The sequence below is a fragment of the Vespa mandarinia genome, unplaced genomic scaffold, assembly GCF_050613455.1.
Source record: "Vespa mandarinia isolate Hongniang unplaced genomic scaffold, ASM5061345v1 scaffold_35, whole genome shotgun sequence".
Lineage (NCBI taxonomy): Eukaryota > Metazoa > Arthropoda > Insecta > Hymenoptera > Vespidae > Vespa > Vespa mandarinia.
In genome coordinates this window covers 1-22,214 of record NW_028197169.1, presented here as the reverse complement: position 1 = coordinate 22,214, position 22,214 = coordinate 1, and the positions used below count along the sequence as shown (strand labels likewise).

At 29.0% G+C, this 22,214-nt stretch overlaps 3 protein-coding genes, 1 long non-coding RNA gene and 1 pseudogene across 8 annotated transcripts; 4 read left to right on the top strand and 1 right to left on the bottom strand.

Moving 5' to 3' along the window:
• On the bottom strand, positions 1-5,143 carry LOC146872155 (fatty acyl-CoA reductase wat-like; annotated as a pseudogene).
• A 1,465-nt stretch (positions 5,144-6,608) lies between these two features.
• Positions 6,609-10,367, top strand: LOC146872154 (putative fatty acyl-CoA reductase CG5065). Of its 2 annotated transcripts, XM_085664306.1 has the most exons (5): positions 6,609-7,699; positions 7,767-8,154; positions 9,330-9,661; positions 9,895-10,135; positions 10,228-10,367. In XM_085664306.1, exons 2-4 carry the CDS (start codon positions 8,136-8,138, stop codon positions 10,042-10,044), a joined length of 501 nt encoding a protein of 166 aa, XP_085520432.1. In that variant the 5' UTR covers positions 6,609-7,699; positions 7,767-8,135; the 3' UTR covers positions 10,045-10,135; positions 10,228-10,367. The 2 variants fall into 2 exon arrangements, with proteins under 2 accessions (XP_085520432.1, XP_085520433.1); XM_085664307.1 differs by lacking the exons at positions 6,609-7,699; positions 7,767-8,154 and adding an exon at positions 8,185-8,326.
• Positions 10,368-10,487: 120 nt separating this feature from the next.
• LOC146872153 (fatty acyl-CoA reductase wat-like) lies at positions 10,488-11,843 on the top strand. Of its 2 annotated transcripts, none has more exons than XM_085664305.1 (5): positions 10,488-10,597; positions 10,668-10,853; positions 10,955-11,194; positions 11,287-11,544; positions 11,631-11,843. In XM_085664305.1, exons 2-5 carry the CDS (start codon positions 10,699-10,701, stop codon positions 11,734-11,736), a joined length of 759 nt encoding a protein of 252 aa, XP_085520431.1. In that variant the 5' UTR covers positions 10,488-10,597; positions 10,668-10,698; the 3' UTR covers positions 11,737-11,843. The 2 variants fall into 2 exon arrangements, with proteins under 2 accessions (XP_085520431.1, XP_085520430.1); XM_085664304.1 differs by having other exon boundaries at positions 11,266-11,544.
• Positions 11,844-12,407: 564 nt separating this feature from the next.
• On the top strand, positions 12,408-14,908 carry LOC146872152 (uncharacterized). Of its 3 annotated transcripts, none has more exons than XR_014983647.1 (6): positions 12,408-12,634; positions 12,742-12,945; positions 13,153-13,312; positions 13,848-14,123; positions 14,215-14,296; positions 14,523-14,908. It is a non-coding gene; the product is annotated as an uncharacterized LOC146872152 (long non-coding RNA). The 3 variants fall into 3 exon arrangements; XR_014983645.1 differs by having other exon boundaries at positions 12,408-12,612; positions 14,523-14,905; XR_014983646.1 differs by having other exon boundaries at positions 12,408-12,612; positions 13,966-14,123; positions 14,523-14,901.
• A 3,537-nt stretch (positions 14,909-18,445) lies between these two features.
• On the top strand, positions 18,446-19,290 carry LOC146872151 (histone-lysine N-methyltransferase SETMAR-like). Its single transcript, XM_085664302.1, has 3 exons — positions 18,446-18,476; positions 18,515-18,736; positions 18,986-19,290. Exons 1-3 carry the CDS (start codon positions 18,446-18,448, stop codon positions 19,288-19,290), a joined length of 558 nt encoding a protein of 185 aa, XP_085520428.1.
• Positions 19,291-22,214: the final 2,924 nt, after the last annotated feature.

Here is a 22,214-nt window from a genome sequence, read left to right as displayed (position 1 = left end):
TTAGATTATTAGCAATGCCCAGGCACTAGGAATTAATCCATTAATCGTCAGATCTCCGGGAACAAGTTCACTTTCATCGATACATCGCAATGATGAATTCGCATTATTCCCATTAAAACACTTGCTGTAATTCCTATAGGTCCGTACATATTATCTACTCATCCTTGAATAGGTTCTCGATACGTGGATATCACTGGATATCAGGAATATTAAATTGATTAACATACACCATTTATTGTTTTATTTTATAATTTATTACATATATTACATTACTACCAATTAATTCCAGGACAAAATATTCCAATCGGTATAGAGTCAGCATGCTTTTTTACCACATTCTCAGCAAGTGATTTCGTATACACATAACAATTTGGCCATCTTCCAAGTAAAGTAAAATAAAAAAATTGTACGAGTGTATTATCAATCAACGTGCACCACCTATTTCTTTAATATCTTCGTTATAAAAAAATATGAAACGTACTGCGGTGTAATATCGTTAAGTAATTTGTCAGCATCTATCGGTGGATCATAAATCTTTTCCTCGATTTGATTGTAAAGGCAGTTGGCATAAGCCGTGGATACGTGGACGAAACTCTGACATATTAAAAATAACAAACATTTATTATAATCAGAGCTTTCATTAAAAGATCTTGATAGTTATCAGTAAGTATCTATAGGATAAAGATGATACCTTCAAATTCGGCATTTCTTTGGACAAATTTATCAAATCCCTTAGACTTTGGACGTTAATAGCTACCGCCGCTTTCATTGCTTCATTGAATCTCACGGTCGCGGCGACATTGAAAACAATTGATACTTCGCGTATGAGTGTAGCTCTATCAATTTTGGAAATACCGAGATTTGGCAAGCTACAATCTCCCTTGATCGCGACTATTCGTTTTCGGAAATTTGGTTCTACCTTCCTCAACTTGGAAAATAACTAGAAAACGCACAGAGTTGTAAATTTTGTCTACTTCGTTTAAATAAATGTCATAAAAAAATAAATAGCATTCGAAGACTTTGTACATGTTCAAAGTACACTAAACCAATAATTTATTTATTAATTTCTTGTTTCTTATATCTAGCAAGTATATACAAGGTATTCAATTTATCTCAAATAATTAAAACTTGAGAGACTGAAGAAAGCAAAAAAATTTTTGAAGAGATTTGTTTGATATGATCGGAAACATTAGATGATGCCAAATTTATTTATTGTAATTCGAACGATATGGAAAATTCTACTGTTAAGTTCATTTTTTTAATAGAAATATATATTCTTTTTTCACGGTGAAATGATTTTTTGAGACGAATTCGACGACTTTCTATATGAAGTCATTTATTATTATAAAATACTACAAATTACATTATAAATTCGTAAGATCTTAAATAGTAAGGAATACAAACATATATCACTAGTTCCTGACTGTTATACTCCATACAATTCAACATGAACATGATTTAAAAAAATGAATTTGACTTTGAAATTCTCCTAACGTTTAACACATTTAAAAAGAAATTGAAACATTATGTATCCCTTCACATTAAACAAATCCATAGAAAAACTTTCTTTTTTAAGTTCGACCTCTCATAAGATATTCTCATTTTTCAAAATAAATAAGACACGCTGTATACATTATTTAATAAATACAGAATCTCATAGATAAAGAATCAAAGAAAATATAGAAATAATAAACAACTAACCGAATCTTCCATAAATTCATCCAAGCGTTCAAGAACATTTTTCCCTTTTTTCGAACGTATCAAAATATAAATGCATCTGATGCCAGGACATCCTCTTAACAATTTCTCGATTAATAATTTTCCCATGAATCAAGTTCCGCCAGTTAAAAATACACTTTCATCGTCGTAAAACTTTTGAATAGGTGTAAGATTGTCGATTATTTCGACGGATGATTCTATAGTTGATGTTCCAACTGTTGAATCAAGGGCCACTTCTTGACCATACTCTTCTAACAGCGGTTTCATCATTTCTACTCTTCCAAATTGATCTATAAAAGTAAGCGCGAATTAGAAATTTTTTTAAATTCTATATCATAATTTTCTCTTTCGAACGAGTTTTTTTAATCTGCTTCTGAAAAGAAAACTGATAATTTTATAACCTTAACGTCAGAGTATATATGCTAACGCGACGAAGCTGAAATGTCTTCTGAAAAAATTATAAATTGTACTGTCGATTATTATTGACGCATTTTTTTATTCTAACGCATTTTATTCTAACTGCGTCTTTTCTTTTATCTTCATATTCATCTGACTATCACTTTCAATTATAAAATATATATTCATGGTAAGCACGTTTGTGTATATATACCTACATACTACTTTTCTGAGATGCGAACGTACAAAAAGTAATAATGCGAAATAAAGAATGTTAAATACGGTTGACAAAATATTCTCGAAAAAATCTACTTTTTAATTGATTATTACAATATATTTTCTTCTATAATCTGTTACGATTATGATCAAAGAAACAATTTTTCGTGGGAAGAATTTCATCTTTTTGGCTTGTCTTGAAATTATTCGAAAAAAATCAATTAACACAATGCGTTATGAGGGCAGTGAGGAGTCGATTGTGACATTGGTTCGTCGAAATTTATCCACAATAAGTATGTAGCCAATATAAAATACATATCTATATCTATAATAAATAGGTATCTTATTTTCAGCCTACCGTTTTGAGACATTGTTCGACAAAAAAAAAAACAACCGCTAAGGTTATGCATTCATTATCTTTTTTTTTAAATCTTACGCCGAATTTTACGATAGTTTTCTCTCTATTCTTGATTTATCATTACACAATTCAATTAAGAAATATAACGTTTAGATAACAATCAGGGTTCGATAAATTCCAAATCGATGTAATTAAACAGTCGAACTGTCGATTTAATAGAGAAATAAAAAAAAAAAGCAATAGTGGCATATAATGGGAAAAAAGAAAAGTTTATGTAACTCATTTAATTGAGAAAACTATCTTTCTACAATAATGTCGTTTATATATTATAATATACAATATTGAATACATAATCTTGAATAGAACATAATATTGAATATTCGTTTCGAAAATGCGATTCTATGCTTGTTTTTTATACTGTATTCCCTGTCAAATGTTAAATATATAGTTTATATTTGTATTATATTTAATGCTACTTGCAAATTAATATAATAAAATTATATGATATAATATTTTATAATAATGTATAATTTCAGAAAAGAAATGTTCATAAAAGTATAATATGTTATGAAATAATATAATAAAAAAGATACGAAACATATAAACGAAGTATCGTGATTGTTTCTCTCACACTGACTATTATTTTCGCGTAATATCACGCATAATTGTAAATATAATCTTTAATAATTAAAATATTTTTCTTTTTTCATAAATACACAAATTTTACTCTCTTTCACACATATTTTCCAATTATGGATTGAAATGGCGTATGTGCTTAAAAAAATTATTAACGTAATTAATAACTTTATCACTAATGTACTTTCCTTCCGCACTCACTATAAGAGTATATATTCAAACAGAGTTCACTTTCACACTAAACTATAAAATCAGATAGAAGCAGCTTAATATTATTCCCCTTTACTATTTATTCAGCATATCCAACACGATCTGAAGGTGTAACAATTCTAAAGGTCAAAACTTCATTTTTAAGTTTTTGCTCGAATTATTGAAATCTAAAATAACTGTAAACAAAAAATGCAAATCAATTTATCATGATGAAAATGATAAGGAATATTCGAAATCAAAACTCGCCAATAATAACCTCAATATACTTATGTATTTATTGACCTGACGCATAATTATTGCATTATTAATTTCATGCTAATTTTCATTGCTTTCCAATAAATATCGAAGAACAAATTATCTAACAGTAATATATTGTTTTCAAAAAATATTTGCTTTTATGTGATTTACGATTTAAATTTATGCAGGAAATATTTTTATATAAGTACATAAAAATATTTAATTACTTTATACAAGTTTTTAAAATTATAGCGGGATATCTTTTTATCAGTAATAAATAAGTTAATTAATAAGAAAAAAAATATCCGACCAAATTTTTATGAATAAAAATATCCAAATAATTATAATTTCTGGCTTCCTTCCGTGCCATCCGAAAAGAAGGCTAAAGTTATAATTTTTCATAAAATTTACATTTTAGAATCCCTTAAATATGAGAACTCATTGATCCGCATTTTGACAAGAACGTGAATTAAAATTATTCTTTCCTCTTCATCTTCATTGACAATCTTGTTTCTTTTACGAAAAATCTGAACATTACGATAAGACGTGAAATCATGTAATTATAAAGAAGATACAGGCAATAACGAATTTCAATATTTGATGCTTCCATTAAAGCATTGAAAATTCGAAAAATAAATATTATTAGAAAGCGATAGTGAACGTAAAATGCAAGAAAGAAGATATCTCTGTTGTTTTACACAAACATGTAGATGCATTTCAATGAAATTCTTTAAGAGTTTGAAAATAAATATCCTTCAAAAATAAAGTCCTTCATAAAAGGAAAAAGAAGTATTTACGATCTTTGGATGCTAATTTATGCGATATATCAACCACTAATGACTAGCGGTTTGAACATCAGAACTCCGGACATTAAGTTCACTTTTACCAATCCATCCTGATGATTAGTTTCTATTAATCCCATTCCAGCACCTGCTGTAATTCCTATTGGCCCGTATATATTATAAATCCATCCTTAAATAGATTCTTAATATATGAATGTTATTAAGAATATTATATTAATTTTTTCGCTATCATGGGTGACTATAGTTAATCACTATAAAATTTTCCTAATACATTATGATCGACTAAAGTGGTTTACGTTCAAAATCCTTCATATATACCAGAGACGACTAAAGTCACGAATAATTAAGTTCACGAAAATCAGTGAAAAAAATCAAATCAAGTAAAAGAAATTTAGATAGCCTATATATATATATATATTATATATACTATATATATATATATATATATATATATAATTTTATAATATATATAATTATATAATACTAAATGGTAATAACTATATATATATATATAAAGTATACTTTCTTCAGGTAGATTTGCCGCGCTTCTCATAGCCCGCCCTTGCATTGTCTTCTGTTATTTACAAATTCTTTTGTTACCTACAAATCGAGCCGTTAAGATTTGGAAGAAAAACGTGCAGTAAGAAATAGAACTTAGAAGAGAGAAGTAGTATAAGAGTTTACAAAGAAATTTATAAAAGATAATATATTAAATAAAATTTAAGTAGTGTGAATAATAAACGTAAATTATCGTTTCTTTGTTCACAGGTAAGACTGTAAATAACAAATAAGTATTATTTAACAAATAAAGATTTATTCCTTTGTTCACAGAGAAACATATTTTCGTTTATCACCTCACATAATCAATTCGAGATATTATAAAACGACAATTTTTGGTTTATAATCGAAAAAAAACTACAATTCGCATTTAAATGTGTGGCATCACCGAGCGACAGAAAGACAAACGTGATTGCCATAACCTCTATCACAACTGAGGACAATGAAAAATATATGTTGCCAGAAAATGAAAAATTTGCAAGTAACCACAGCGAACTAATAAAAACAGAAAGTTATAAGAGAATAAAAAAAAGCTTCAATCAAAGAGGCCAAGAAAAAAAATATGGATTAAATGCACACAGGAAATGGACAGTACGTATTTGGATGAAAATGGCAATTTAATGTTTAATGATCTATACCTAGAAGAAATAGTAGAAACAAACATAGTAGAACCCGTACAGAAGAAAGAATAGATTAAAAGTAATACCAAATAGATTTAAAGTGTATATCGGAAAAATTCATGATTGAAAAATTTGGATGTAAACACTCAAATGTAGAACAATGGTTGGAGATATTTGAAAAAGATTGTCAAAGAATCGAAATTAAAGAAGATAAAACAAAAATTGAAATTCTAAGATTATTCCTTGACAGGGCATGTTTAGACTGGCACTCAGCAACACTAACAGCGTTGACAATAGAGGCTGGTTGGAACGAATGGAAACAGAGATTCTTGAAATCATTTGCTGATAGGGGATGGAATACAAGTATATACGCTATATCTTACAGATATAAATAAGGTTCACTAATGCAATACGCTATGAGAAAAAAAACCTACTATATATACCAGAATTCATAAGAGATAAAATAGACAGCGAAAATTGTCAAAACTCAACAGAACTATTACAGGAGATAAAGCAATGTGAAAATCTAGTAAGTAAGAACAATTTAAAAAAAAAGAAAGAGGAAAGACAAGATAATAAGAAGAAATTTGAAGAAAAGAAACCATGTAAGAATTGTGAAAAACTAAACAAAGGCATTAGATATCATTCAGAGGACTCCTGTTGGTTTAAAAAGGAAAATAGAAAGGAAACCAGAATAAATTGAAGCAATTCAATGATAGAAGTGGACCTATGTAAGGAATAAAAAACCACACTTTTTGATCAAAGTGAAGTTAATATTAGAAGAGAAGTTAGAGGTAAACGGAACATATGACCCAGGTTCCCAAATCTCTCTAATAAATTCGAGACTAGTCAAAATCAAAAAAAGAGACAGAAGATAAAAATAAAATATTTTTAAAGATGGTCAATGGTGTGACACAAACAAAAGGTTTAGTAACCATTAAAGTAAAAATTTTCGGTAAAGAGGAATACGTTGATGTATTTATTGTAGAAAGAAATAACTTGGATGATTTCATTATTGGGTTAGATATGGTAAAGAAATTCAAACTAATTCAGGATGAAAACTTACAGATATCTCAAAAGAAAGAAACACAAACAAAACAAAAATATAAATACATTGGATAGAAATGAAGAAATAAAAGAAGTTAAAGTAAATTTTAACAAACATGTGAATGAAAACAAATTTAGATTGGATCTGAATCAGACCCTAGTAAACAAAATAAGATGCAGGATAAATGAGAAAGAAAAAAAAGAGCTTGGACAACGATCGCTAAAGAATGTTTGGATAAATATAATGAAACAGAACATACAGTAACCGGCTTTACGCCTAAGTATTTGTTAGATGGCACAAACACTAGCATTTTACCCGAAGAAATAAAAAGAAGAAACAGTAAAGAAAATTGGATAAGAGATAAAGAACTAGCTCTAGAAAGAACAAAAAAATCACACAAATATAATAAAAAGATATTTAATAGGTTGAATAGAATAGGTTGAATAGAAATAAATTAGACGAATTGAGAATTGGTCCTTTCCAAATAGTAAAAAAAATATCAGAATCAATATACAAAATAAAAACAGGAAAACGAAAACAAGAAACTGGATTCTTCCACATAACAAAATTACTTCCAATATCAGAAGATGGAGACGAGGACTAAAAATTGTAGGAATTTTATCCTAGGGGGGAGATTTAAAGAAAGTATATTTTCTTCAGGTAGATTTTGCCACGGTTCTCATGGCCCGCCCTTCCATTGTCTTTTGTTATCTACAAATTCTTTTGTTATCTACAAATCGAGCCGTTAAGATTCGGAAGAGAAGCGGGCAGTAAGAAATAGAACTTAGACGAGAGAAGGAGCACGAGAGTGTATAAAGAAATTCATAAAAGATAATATATTAAATAAAATTTAAGTAGTGTGAATAATAAACGTAAATTGGCGTTTCTTTGTTCACAGGTAAGTAAGACTATAAATAACAAATAAGTATTAATTAACAAATAAAGATTTATTCCTTTGTTCACAGAGAAACATATTTTCGTTTATAACCACACATAATCAATTCGATGTATATATATATAATACATTATTATACAAACAATAACCTGTGTGTGCTGATCGCTTCTTTTGGAACACATGTGTTTTCCAGGATATATGTTTTCCACGAAATATATTCGAATATGAGGAAAAAAAGCAAGAGTGTCGAAGAAGATCAAAAATTGATCAGTGAAACGTGGTAGGAGAAAATGGTTAAATACTTTTGATCGTTTTTATATTTCAGTGCAAAAGTGAGCATCGTTCAATTAACATCTACTACTGTCCTAAGGAATAGAAAAAATCTCTACTACGAATGATCATAACTTTACTGTAAGCCCGTTTATTTTAATTCTGCAATATGGAAAATAATTCTGAAAGTAAGTAAATTTTATAGAAGTATACACTTAAAAAGAATCAGAATCATAAGGTGTGTTATAAAAATTAAGTAACATTTTTTACGAAAATTCAAATAAATAATTACGTAAAAATTTTAAGAAGCATAAAAAGGTTTGTGAGTTACATGAAATTACGGAAAAATAAGAAATTAAGGTATTCGGTTAATATTACAATTCAACAAAATATAGAAGAATTAGTTAGCAACTACCATAATTAATACGATAAATAGAACGCGAAAATTTTTTTTTTAATTTTCGAAATATTCCTTAGTGTAAACTCGGAATGTGATCAGCTTTGATTATTCTTTTGTTAATGGACCGATCAAAAATATTTTTATTTGACATAAACATTGTTGAGACGAAATATGTAATGTAATTATCTACAGTAAATTTCCTGACACTCTTTTTTGTCGGTTTTTATATAGTCCCCTTTAGTTTTACATAGACCAATATTTAACTTTTATTGCACTTATCTTTTAACAAATATTGAAAAGATTTCTCTAAGAACCGTAATAAATATTTTTTTCCTGTCTGAACGAAGTGAAGATTAAAAAATTTGTCTAGTAGAAAGAATTTCGTATCATTTTATTAACGAGGAATATCACACGTTGTTCTGTTTGCGTAGTACCCGAAAAATTATAGGTAGACTAGTACAGAAAAATGATCGCATTCGAAGACTCAATTAATTTTTCTTCTATAACTTGTTCTATGATGTTAACTAATTACATATTATTCTGAGATAGGTTGAACGATACATTTGCAAGTGAAAAGTTTTTCATACTTTTTTATACGAGGTCATTTCATTCTTATAGTAGACAAAAACCAATATGAAACAATTATTATTACGTGTTTATTAATATTATTACATACGTACATGTTTCTTTCTTACTTCTTTGTTATTTATCCCTTTCCAATTCAGGACACCAATTATCGATCATTTTCTATTATAACGAGATTGTCTATTTTAAATTATAAATATCTATTAGGACGAGTAATAGATGCCATGAATGCCTTTTAATGATAATCAAACGTTCGATTATAATATTTTCAACGGACACTTGAACTTACTTGCATTATCGTTTAAACGATTAATATAAATAAATACGATAGAGAAACAGAAAAGATTTCTACATTTACGTTTATGTTTATGTTTTCAGATCAATTTAGAAAAGCAAATATGATAGACGTACTGCCAGAAAGAGGTGAACAAGAAAGAGCCCTACCAGAAAGTTCTTTGAGAAATGCTACGGAAACTAAATATGCTCCTGTATATATTCAACCCATCGAGGATAATGACGAACTTACACCCATTCAAAAATTTTACAGTGGTCAAAGTATTTTTATAACTGGTGGAACAGGATTCGTAGGAAAGTTATTGATCGAGAAATTGTTAAGAGAATGTCCCGGTATCACTTGCATTTATCTTTTGATACGTACAAAAAAAGGAAAAAGTGTGCATCAACGCATGAAAGACCTAATTGAAAATTCTGTGAGTTATTATATCTATTACAGGGATTAGTAAATTATTATTTCACCTTTGACCCAACTTTGAAATTATCTCTTTTTATTAAATAATATAATAGATATATAAAATAAAGAAAATTGAGAGACAAAGTAGTGGTCTATCATAACCAGTGGAAAAAATCGCAAAAAGTCGTTTTCCTGTTATTTATCATAACGAACGTGAGAGAGAAAATATTTACAACTCTATCAATTTTCCAGTTATTTTCCACTTTGAGAGAGAAACAACCAACATTCCAGAATCGTATAGTCCCAATCAAGGGCGATTGTACCTTGCAGAATCTCGATATCTCAATGGCCGATAGAGCTACGCGAGGTCTCAATTATTTTTCATGTCGCCGCAACCGTTAAGTTCAACGAGAGAATAAAATTGGCGACAGAAATCAACGTTCGAATTGTAAAGGATATAATAAATTTGTCGAAAGAAATGTCAAAACTGAAGGTGCCACCTTTGTCCTCTGTATACCTATTAATAACAATTAGAGTCTTTCAAAATCTGCCTTTAACAAATCTTTGTTATCCTTAACATTTCAGAGTGCTGTGCAGGTATCAGCGATTTATTCCAATTGTTTTCATATTACACTTGAGGAGAAATTTTATGATCCACCGATATATCCCGATAAGTTGATAAATTTGGTGAACAATATAAATGAAAAATTGCTCGACGATATTACCCCACAGTATGTTTATATCTCGGAGTATCGATTGCTTAGTTTATAATATATTTAGTTATAAAAAATATAAAATAAATAGATAGTGCATTTAATTACACTCAGACAATTGCTTGATTGTAGATTACTCGGAATATGGCCAAATACTTATGTTTATAAGAAAACAGCCGCAGAGAATTTTATAAAAAAGCATGCTGACTCTATACCGATTGGAATATTTTGTCCAGGAATTGGTTGGTAGTAATATAATCCTTACAGAATAAAACAATAAATGGTGTATGATAATCAATTTAATATTCCTAGTAATATCCACTTATCGAGAACCTATTCAAGGATGGATCGACAACGTGTACGGATCATAAAAAATGTTTTTATGGGATTAATGCGAATTCACTACTGTGGTAAATCGAAAAATGCGGACATCGTACCTGGTGATTTGACCGCCAATGGAGTAATCGCTAGCGCATGGGAAATTGCAAATAATCGGAAGTAACGACAAATACTTCAAACAATATTTTTAGGTTCAAATTAAATAATGACATTAGATAATATTGAATTAATTAGTCTGTATGAATACATAATCTTTTTAGATCCAATGAAGATATTTCCATTTACAATTACGTATCAAAGGATAATCCATTGACTTACGGCAGATTTATAGAAATGATAGTTTCGTATGGAGAATTGATATCATCTGAAAAGGCAATTTGGTGCCCCACCTTTAAAATAACAAAATATCGGTCGATTTATGTTTTCTACATATATTTTGTACATTTACTACCAGCTCTTATAATTGATACACTCTATTTGTGCAGAGGTAAAAACCTAAGGTAAATTTCTCTTATCTTATTTTCTAAAGGGAGCATATTAGAACGATAAAGAAACGAAAAATTTCATCTAGCGATGATCCTTTTCGTTCAAGGTTACTCAGAATGTATAATAAAATTCACGAAATGTCAGATCTACTTAATTATTTTTGTATAAACGAAAAAAAATTTACGAATGAAAGATGGAACGAATTGTTGAGGAAGTTGACGCCGGAAGATCGTGAATTATTCTTTTGTGGTATGAAGGTTCTCGTTTGGAATATTTATTTTGAAACATACTTCTCAGGTATAAGAAAATATATCTTAAAGGATCCTATTGAGACACTTCCACAAGCTCGTATAAAATGGCGAAGGTATCTCTCTTATTGCATTTTTACTTCATTTTCCCTCTGTTATTGATAATCACTTTCAAATAATATTGATTTTTCAAATTTTCAAGGTTTTATTTGATGCATCAAGCATTGGAATTTCTTATCGCCTGTGTTCTATTTATCATCACATGTGCTGTGATTTCCTGGCTGCTTGTAACGTTTGTATCTCCGTAAAAGAAGCAAAGATAAGCAAAAGAATGAAGAATAAAAATAATCATAATTTAGACTATCGCCTATGTACGAATCAATAATTTCTTGAATAAAATATATCAAAGTTAAACGGTTTTTATTCGTGAAATCAAGGACAAATATTTGGGTTAGAACAAGTTTCATTCCTAAACTTCACTGAAATCATGTATCACTTTTTCTGCATTTTCTCTTTCTTACTAAAAATTAAAGTAAAATGAATAAGACAATAATTCAAAATCCGTTCGATAAGTACATATTTCGGAATCATAACTGGTGAGATTTGTTCTTGAAATACATATTAATGTCGTATCATTTTTATTGGTAAATTTATTATTTTGGATTTTTTTGTGAAGTGCATTTATTATACTGATCCCAAATCCCATAAATTTAACCAAAACGTCGAAAATTAATTTCTAAATATAAAGTTTCTGATCGTTGAGTTGCGTATCATTATCGAGCTTAGTATATCGTTCAGCGATTCTATTTTTAAACATGGCTGATACCATAGTGTCGATAAATAAGGAAGCAATATTTCGAGATAACTTATGGTTTGATAGTCCAGTAAAAACTACAAACGCGAACGCCGCCAAAATAAGCTTACACATTACTACCGCAAGGTGTCGCCTAAGTTATTCTTTGATTCTTCCACTCTTCTACTAACCAAAATAAAAGTTTTTTAACTAAGATGTACGTTCAACTTAATATAAGTTCTGGTTGTAAAAAAATCCATTGTTACCAATTAATTAGTAAAGTTGATGACGTAAAATATTATTAAAATTAAAATCATTGAATGCAGTTTTGAAATATTATATTAAAATGAAGAACAGATCAACACGTCATAAATGGAAAGATACATTTTAGGTTATATTATATTATTAATAATGTAATAATTTTTGAGAAAATTAAACGTTATTTAATAATATACCCTAATGTTATAATTTAAATCGTTCTTTTGAAAAAGTACATGACACAAGTATTTTCTTTGTGTAGCTTGCAAAAGGGAAGAAAACGACGAGGAAGTGGAAATGTATTTTTATGAAGCGACACAAAAATGGAATCTCATGAAATTAACATATGACTATTGCAGTTCTAAAATATAAATGAGAAAAATTATTATACTTTCGTAATCGCTCGATAAGGAACAATTAATCATCGAACGTTCCTAAAATATATATAGTTAAAAATTAAAGAAGAGTAAGTATTACAATTTCTTTTTAGAAAAAATTGCAAGATAATAAACATTAACTTACTCGCATTTAAAAGTTAATGTCTGAAGATTTAATAGACTATATCGATATTATTTCTTTCTAAAACAGACATTATAACCTTATTCCAATAAAAAAATTAATTCTTAAATCAAAATTTTATTTATACCAATTAAAAAGAAATATTCAATTTCAGCTACAAATTATCCAGGAAAACTCGGAATTATCAGCAAATGAAAATAAGCTTATCTCTAAAAACAATGAAAAAGAAAACGAAGATGGTAATGACGATAATGAAAACGTGATGATAAAAATAATACTTTAGTTGAGCAAGACAAAGAAGAAAGAATGGAATGGTATGAAATTAAATAATGAAAATATTGTATATATTTAGAAGATAAAGATGAAACGACAGATGCACATTTGTTTGACATACGAAGACATATTGAATTTTCGTATATTTATTCATATATTATTTTCATAATCTAGACCAAACTATAATTCGATAGATATGCAACATTGGAGAATTATGGTTATGCTAATCTGATTGCTACTTTCAAGATTTTAACTTGGATTGTAATCGAGCGATTACAAATTAGCGATTAAAAATTTTCATTCATAAAATTCATAAAATTAGTAAATATATTTTTCAAAAATTTAATTTTCTTCGCATGGATTTCGAAATAAGTTAAAAGTCATATTGTTTACTCAGATAACGATTATTGATTATATAAAAAGAGTAATACTTTACCTCTTACTTCACTGATGAAATGATAAAGAAAAACTGTAGCTATAGAAATAATTGAGGCACTTAATTTGTTCTCAGTGGTATCATTCCATTTAATATTAATTAGGATCTCTATTCTAAGTATACAAATTTATTATGTTCAGAGAAATACAATATTCAAATGGGCCACTGATATAATGGGTACTATATAAATGCGAAGATTAAATAAAATACTTTTTAATGTAAAGTCTCTTCTGATACAAGAAACGTCCACGATTATAGAATCATCTACTTTTGAAAAAATTGACAAAGGAGGTAACTTCTGTGACAAAGAAATAAATGCGTAAGGAAGAAAATACCAAATTCTATAGTAAAAGACAACAAAACTACAACAAGAGATATATAAGCTGCATGTAAAGTGTCGTAATTAGTTCTACAAAGTATGTCATCCATATATATGGTTCTTTTTATTTGTAATACGATTACCAACATTTATATTTCCTTATACATTTAATAAATTTATAATTGTAGTTTGTGGGAGAATTGAAATTAGCAATAGAGGAAGAAACCTAAAATTATGCAATAAAGGAAGAAAGTAAAAAAGAAGAAAAACGTAAGTAGTGAAATGTCTATAAGAAAGAGAGTGTCAAACGAAAGATCGACTTTGAAATTCTCTAATTATGCGTTTTATATATATATACATATATTATTACTTTTTAATTTAATGATATAGCACTGTCGGTATTAAAAGTAATAATATCACTCATTAAAAGACTTTAAAAAATTAATATACTTAAAACTATTAAATACAATTTTATATAATAATATTTCTGTTGTAGGCTTAGTAAACATCTTCAGTTATATGCACCTGCACCTCTGCTGACACGCTTTTCCAAATTACAGTAAATACATGGTACTGATGTGATATTGCCGCATCGTGATATATCTCACACTTTTCCTCTGTGTTTCTACCATGCAATTGCTTCTTTTAAAGGAATAGTGTTTTATCGCTAAGGAAGAAGAAGAAGGAAAAAGCAGTCAGTTTTAATTCAGTAGTCAAAAATCTTAATTAGAGAATGTCTGAAATTAATCTTTCCAATCGGTTCATAACCCTGTAAATCTATTAATATATACATATTTGTGTCATATTTAATCAATTTTTACTCCTTAAATTATATTAATTTCTAACGATTGATCTATATTATTTCTTATAAATATGTAAGAAGAGAAATAAACTATGAGAATGTTTGGATTGTCAGAAAACAAGTGTAAATAATTTTTTATTTCAGACCTACAGGTAATTTCTTAATAAACGTAATTAACATAAACTTCAATCTAATCGTTTCATAGTATTGCAATTCATTCACAAAAAAAATATAAATTTATAACAAATAATATTGAATAACTGGAATAATAAAAATACATATATCATAAAATTCATTCATTTATAAAAATAACAAGCTGCAATAATATATTTACATCAAGGTAAGAAAATTAAAAAAGGAAAAAAAAAGTTGTATCGCCGTTCGATTGAAAAAAATCTCACTTTTGCAATGACTAAACTCAGTTTCCTTTCTTTTTGTAAATTTTTAATTGGAATGTTAGCAAACTGTAGAAAAATTCTAATAAAATCAATGTTGAATCATCTATGGAGCGTTTGATTTTTTTCGATTTAAATTTCGTCGATCTTTTATTTTAGTGATTTTAATAGTAGCTAGTAACTCTGACAGATTAAGAATTGAAATATTTTTTTTAGTATCAATCTAAAATCTATAATTTCAGTTGCTCTCGATAAGTATTAGATCACCAAAAAGTCTACTAGTTTAAAAATAGGCGTAAATTTTCAGAATTCTGATTGCATCTTTAACAGCATGGAAAATAAGTAGAAAGCGGACATTGTTAAATTTATAAATTTTTCCGTACGTATATGCATCTTTTTTTCCGTATTACATGATTTTTAAACTCATGATTATTCATTTTCCATTTCTAATTTATAAAAATAAATTACAAGTGAAAACTTATACGCAGTTTCTATTGTGTCTTAAAGGTAATTATAAACATCGACGTGTTTCTAAATCAATTCTCTCGCCAGCGAATGAGGGTTGTATCCTAACGCATTAAAAATCAGGACATTTTTCATTAAATATTTTCATCCTGTGAAATTATTCCATATTATGTTTAGATTATAAGTAATGGGAGATACAGAAAATCGCCGTCTTATAAATGGAGAACAATTACGGTAGTATCAATGAGAAAAAGAAAGTGTAATTCAAGAAATCTGATACAGTGCCTGAAATAACTTTAATGCACGTATCCAATAATAAACGCTGAGGAAAACAGTATATATTTATTTGGCTTATGATAAGAAAATTAATAAATATTATCATACTCAATTGCTTAAATATTTTTGTTTTCAAATATGCCTACGTTCTTTTACATAATCAAAGTCTGATTTATTTATTCATAAAAAATGCATTTCTATTAGGCAGTTTTTATGATTCGAGTTCGATAGCTTAATCTTATGTCATGATTGTGAGCAAAAAATTGGATACGCAATGACGCAACTTTTATTTGGAGATTTTGTAGAGAATCATAAATGTAAAAATAAATATTTTATCGAATAGCATGTAAATGAACATTACAATTAAAATATTAAACTTCTATTGATAATTTGTTCGTTCAATTTCGTTTAATTTGATTTAATTTTGTTATAAAACATATACAAAATTTGTAATTATTATTTGATACAACGTAAAATTATTATATAAAACAAATCTGTAAATAGGTTATTTAGTTTTACGTGAGTTAATACCGTAAATTCATTATATTCATTTTCAAGAAATATATTTAATCAGTTTAAGTAATTCTTTCTAAATTTAATATTTCCAGTAATATTTTGTTCTCAATTATATTTGATACTTCTTGTTTAAATTTTAAACAAAAAATTATTGTAAAAATTATATCAAGAAACAATATTTCCAATATTCATACATATTGAAATAACAGAACATTGAGGTATTCAAGTATAGTCTTTTGGAAATTAGACGTAGTATCCAACTATTCGTCTCGCTTTACACATTTAGGCATGAATGTTTTAATATACGAGAAGCTGTGTATCCGACTTTGGAACACTTTTCCTAAACCATTCTTTTGATTATTCTTCGTAAATTTGAAAATTTATTTCACTGAAATTTTTTACAACACTTCCATCAAGGCGAATTATTAGATAACTAAATAGAGAATATGTGTTCAATATTAATTTTAATGTTACCATTAACAAAAAGATAGACAGAAAAAAACCCATTGAAGATTTCAAAATTGAAACTTGACAAATTTCATATGATCTAATACGTTGAGCACGATATATACCCGATGAATAAATGGAGTTTTAATGCGAGAATACAAAAAGAAACAATTATCATAGTTTAATATGCAAAACAAATACGGATCTATTTCGCGTATATTATTTTTTTATTTATCATTACGTCATTATATTTTCATTCTACCTTGTTTTATTATTACCATATGTTAGTCTGAACGATCATATATACTTAACTGAAAAGAAATGCAACCAGATATTGGATAAATTTTTTACAACGTTTTGTCGATGAGGTTATTCAATGCAAATGAAATGATACCAATAAAAACACTAGCGTACAAATAATAGGAAAGATTTATAAACGCTGAACCGTTATGTTTACATTCTAGGCAAAAATTATCTTTCTACAATGTATATATATATATATATATATATATATATATATATATATATATGTATGGATATATGTACATACACACTAATTAGAAGTTTAACATTTACCAATTTAAATAATATTGATAAAAAGTCGACTTAAGTAATTGAATAAAATTGTCTCAAAAATATTTACCATAAATAGTATACATTAATTATTGTAATATTCCTAGAGATATTCATGTTTCAAATACTTATTAAAGATTGATAACAAAAATATGAACATATGAACAGGAAGGAATTACATTTGCTACTCTAAAAAAATAATAATCATGATTTCCTCTATCTACGAATCAATGTTTTCTCTTATTCAAGGTATCTAAATCGAAACATGGTATGAAAGAGGAATTAAAATACGATTCTGGAGAACTTTATTCGTAAAATCTCTGACAAATATGGATATATTGTTTGTTATTTATTAAGTTACTTATTAGATATAGAAAATATACTTATATTACCATTACTGTTTTTGTTATTGAGTACGAATGATTCGTTGCAAGTTTAAGTTCATAAACCTTAAAAATGTATACTTTTCGAAGCAAATTTATAGCTATTATATGATTTGTTCTTCGATATATATTGCAAAGCAATTTGAAAGGAATGATACAATAATTCACCGTTGTAACGACACACATACATTGAAGTCATAAACAACTAGTTTCGCAGATAAAGTACTTATCATAAGTTCCGTATCTTTTTTCTGATAAATTCGTCTTACATTTATCTGTTATGTGGGTTATTCGGAAAGTAATTTCGTTTTTTCCCGACAAAGGATTTAATTGTATTTTTTTTGCACTCTACTTAAGCCGTATAATCATTAAAAATCAGAAAGCTGATATGGCAAGGTTTGTGTGTGAAAAAGTCCAATTGATTCTACGCAGTAGTTTTTGGTTGGTGCCCTTTTAAATATGGAGAGCAATAAGCAGCATTTTCGTCATATTTTACTTTTTTACTATAGAAAAGGTAAAAATACTGTTCGAGATAAAAAGAAATTAACCAATGTGTATGGAGATGTGTCGACAGTACGCCAGTGCCAGAGCAGGTTTGCAAAATTTCGATCCGTCAATTTTGATGTCGAAGGTGCACTACGTTCTGGAAGGCCGGTTATAGCTGATAAAGACACGATAAAGGCATTAGTTGATGCAAATCGGCGAATAACAACACGTGAAATTGGTAAGAGATTAAATTTATTAAATTCAACTGTTTATGATCACTTGAAAGGCCTGAGTTTAACCTCGAAGCTCGATATAGTGGTTCCCCATGTTCTCACGGAGAGAAATTTGTGTCGTCGCTTTGATGTCTGTGATTCGCTTCTAACACGTCACGAAAATAATTGCAATTTTTGAAGCGCATCATTACCGGGAACGAAAAAATGGGTTGTATATAAGAATGTCAAACGCAAGAGATCATGGAGCAAAAAAGATGAACCGGGTCAAAGCATTTCCAAAGCCAATATCCATTAAAAAAAGGTGATGCTGTCTGTTTGGTGGGATTTTAAAGGAATCATCTTTTTTGTGATTTTAACGGATAACACAACAATTAATTCGGAAGTCTACTGTCATCAGCTGGACAAACTGAATGATGCACTTCAACAGAAAAGGTTAGAATTAATCAAAAGAAAAGTTGTAGTGTTTCACCAAGATAATGTGAGACCTCATACAAGTTTGGTCACTCACCAAAACCTTTTACAGCTTGAATGGGGTACAATGCCACATCCACCATATTCTCCAGATCTGGTACCTTCGGATTATTATTTGTCCCGATCACTGCAAAATTTTTTAGACGATAAAACCTTCACTTCGAATGAGGAAATCAATAATCACCTCGATCAGCTTTTTACCAGCAAAGACCAATAATGTTATGTGCGTGGAATCATACTATTATCAGAAAGATGGCAAAAGATATTGGATCAGAATGACCAATATATAATTTAATAAAATATTTGTTCATTATACGAAAATTGTCTTTTATTTTCACAAAAAAAAAACGAAATTACTTTCCGAACAACCCATTAGTAGATAATACTATTAATATAACGTTGATAGTGTCATGTCTTCGTGCATTAGTCAACCAGAAACTATAAAGGACACCTAAAAGAAGAGAAACCCTTATAGGCACGAATACGTGTGCATATGGAGCGATATCATTTTTTCAATTGTTTCTCCTCTATCTTTCCCATAAGAATAATCATCGACAGCTAGCCATAGTTGAAATGTAATTTAGAACTATCTATAAGACACGTAGTAAAGAAATACGAGAAGACAAAGAAGGACAAAAAGTACGTGCAGGAATGCAGATGCGTCATACCTCTTTCACCCTTGACAGCGGAGCGCTCCCAAGAGCCACGCGTGCAGAGATAAAGCTGACCAAGGAAGTATTAGGTGTCCCAAAAGTTTCTCATTATCCGTCTATGTCATCGGTTTCAGTCGTCCCAAAGCTATTTTATAGTACGTTTCGTTTGCGCCACAGTCTCTTTTCAAACTTTCATCCACAGTGTTAAACATGGATAGAGAGAGGCGACATTTACGTCATCTTATGTTTCATTGTTTCAAAAAGGTGATAGTATAAAGAATACTGTCGACGAGATTTGTATCATATACGGAGATGGTGCTATAATTATTACAACCGTTCAATTTTAATCTATTTGAAAGACGATTCCGCTTCGTCGCGTAACCTAACGTTTGGTTAAACAATTGTTAATTTCATCTCATTTTCAGGAATGAATGAAAAAAACAGTTTACAGTTACGCTTATGTTTACAAATCGATTTGGAAAAAGTAGAATTGATAGAAGCTCTTAGGAGGAGGTGGAACAATAGTAGTTGTTGGGGAAAGTACTTTGACAGGTGGTATGACGACGAAATATACGCCTGCAAAAATGCAATCATCCAAGGCAACTGTCTTTAGGCTTACCCCACATTCAAAAGTTCTACGACGGTCAAAGTATATTTTTAACCAGTAGAACAGGAATATTATAAATTGTTTTCCATGCACAAGTCTTGGAATTTGTGGGTTTCATGACCTAATGAATAATTTAAATCGTGAAATATTTTATTAACACATAATGGACCAATGCCGCCATATGAAAGGCCTTGTACTTTACTTACTGGATCCAATCCCGCGCATATGGTGGCAAGAACGGATTTATTATTTTTATTGCTGTGATTGTTGTTATATGTACTAGTAATGCGTTCAATATCGTGCCATGTCATTTTTGTGAATTATCTATGTTCCGTTATCTTTTATCTTCTCCTGAAATACTTCCGGACCGTTAAGGGTTAATTATTAAACTATAAAACAAAGAACAAGCAGAAAGTTTTTTTTTATTGAATTTAACCTCTATATTGCAAACAAAGCACATAATTTCTTAATTGAAAACAAATAAATAGTATTGTTCATGAGTCCTGTTAAAAATTTTCATCCCTTCTGCTAATGATATCAGAAATATGTTATATAAAATATAAGATAGTCGACTGACCATCATGGCCATCTTATCTAGAGTTTCTCTATAATTAAATATTTAGTATTTTGTAGACATAAAAGAAAAAAAGAAATTGATAAATAATGTTTTGAACTAATATATAAAAGCTATGTATTAATTTCTTGAATTAATATGTAATTATAATATATACGTCCATGGTACAGAAAAGGTTTAGAATATCTTTGAATGAGTGCTTTCCAGTTATTTTCCAGATTGAGAGAGATATCTATATTTGTATTTATATTTATGTCACACGGACATTACCTAAATGAAACATAGGTCAATCTCTCTTCGCGCAGAATTCTCCACAACTGCATAATACGGATGAAAAAAATCGAGCAAAAGAAAAGTGAAAGAACCTTTCTCGTACGATGAAGAAGTAAAAAAGACTTACAAGTTTATCTATACGAACACGTTCTGCAGATTGATCTGGAACAGTAGAAATGATGGAATTACTCTTAGAAGAGGATGGACAAGAAGTAGTCGTTACGAAGAAGAAACGACTTCGAGAGATTTTAATCTTTTCAAAAGATAGTTCAACTTCGTCTCGCTATTGTGACATCGAACTTGATGTTTGTCTTTAGAATGGCTGTAGAGTAACCGTAAGTGCCTGCAGCCTTTCAATTACACCAACCTAATCACACGCCTCTTTTTCGGTCAATCGTTTCGAAATCTTACACGGGAGCGAGGCTCTTTTTTCCTCTTTTTTCTTCACAACAGGGGCAATCGAACTACGCCAGGAAAGATTTACTTTAACTTTACTTATTCGATGAAACGATGATAGAGGCTCCTGAATATCGTTCCTCGCGTCTATACTTCTTTCGTGTGTTCCGACTCTGGTACTGATCCTTGAATTGGTTTTCTCTTGCCTAACGATAGCTGAGGAATAATAGGGCTAAGCGATGCTTGGTATTCCGCACACTTTTCTTCTCTTTTACGAATTGATTTATTTAGTATAAAATCGGTGATGGAAATTTAAGTAATAAATAATAATATAAGTCTTAATATAATATAAGTTCTTAAGTATTGTTAACTGCTAATTGTAAAGAACTGTGCTTAGCGACTGACTCCAACAAAAATTATCTTAACGGCTAACTGTGATGAATTTATCTAGCACGACTGTGGATGATGATGTCCTGACGATGAAGTGTTGACGATTAAGTTTTTTCTACTGCGTCCTCTGCCTGCACATACCTCTCCTACACACACATACTTGCAAGAATCATTCTCGCGCTTTATTTTTTACTATCGTCAATTTCCAAGCGATAAGCCATTTCGTTACACTGTTTCTGCATATATTA

Coding starts and splice junctions, on each gene's coding strand:
- LOC146872154 (XM_085664306.1), top strand. Junction 9,662..9,894: donor AAGACCTAATTGAAAATTCT/GTGAGTTATTAT, acceptor TCAATTTTCCAG/TTATTTTCCACTTTGAGAGA.
- LOC146872153 (XM_085664304.1), top strand. CDS start 10,699: ATGGATCGACAACGTGTACGGATCATAAAAAATGTTTTTATGGGATTA. Junction 11,195..11,265: donor TGCAGAGGTAAAAACCTAAG/GTAAATTTCTCT, acceptor AATTTCATCTAG/CGATGATCCTTTTCGTTCAA. Junction 11,545..11,630: donor GCTCGTATAAAATGGCGAAG/GTATCTCTCTTA, acceptor CAAATTTTCAAG/GTTTTATTTGATGCATCAAG.
- LOC146872151 (XM_085664302.1), top strand. CDS start 18,446: ATGTGTCGACAGTACGCCAGTGCCAGAGCAG. Junction 18,477..18,514: donor GTACGCCAGTGCCAGAGCAG/GTTTGCAAAATT, acceptor TTGATGTCGAAG/GTGCACTACGTTCTGGAAGG. Junction 18,737..18,985: donor GTGTCGTCGCTTTGATGTCT/GTGATTCGCTTC, acceptor TTAATTCGGAAG/TCTACTGTCATCAGCTGGAC.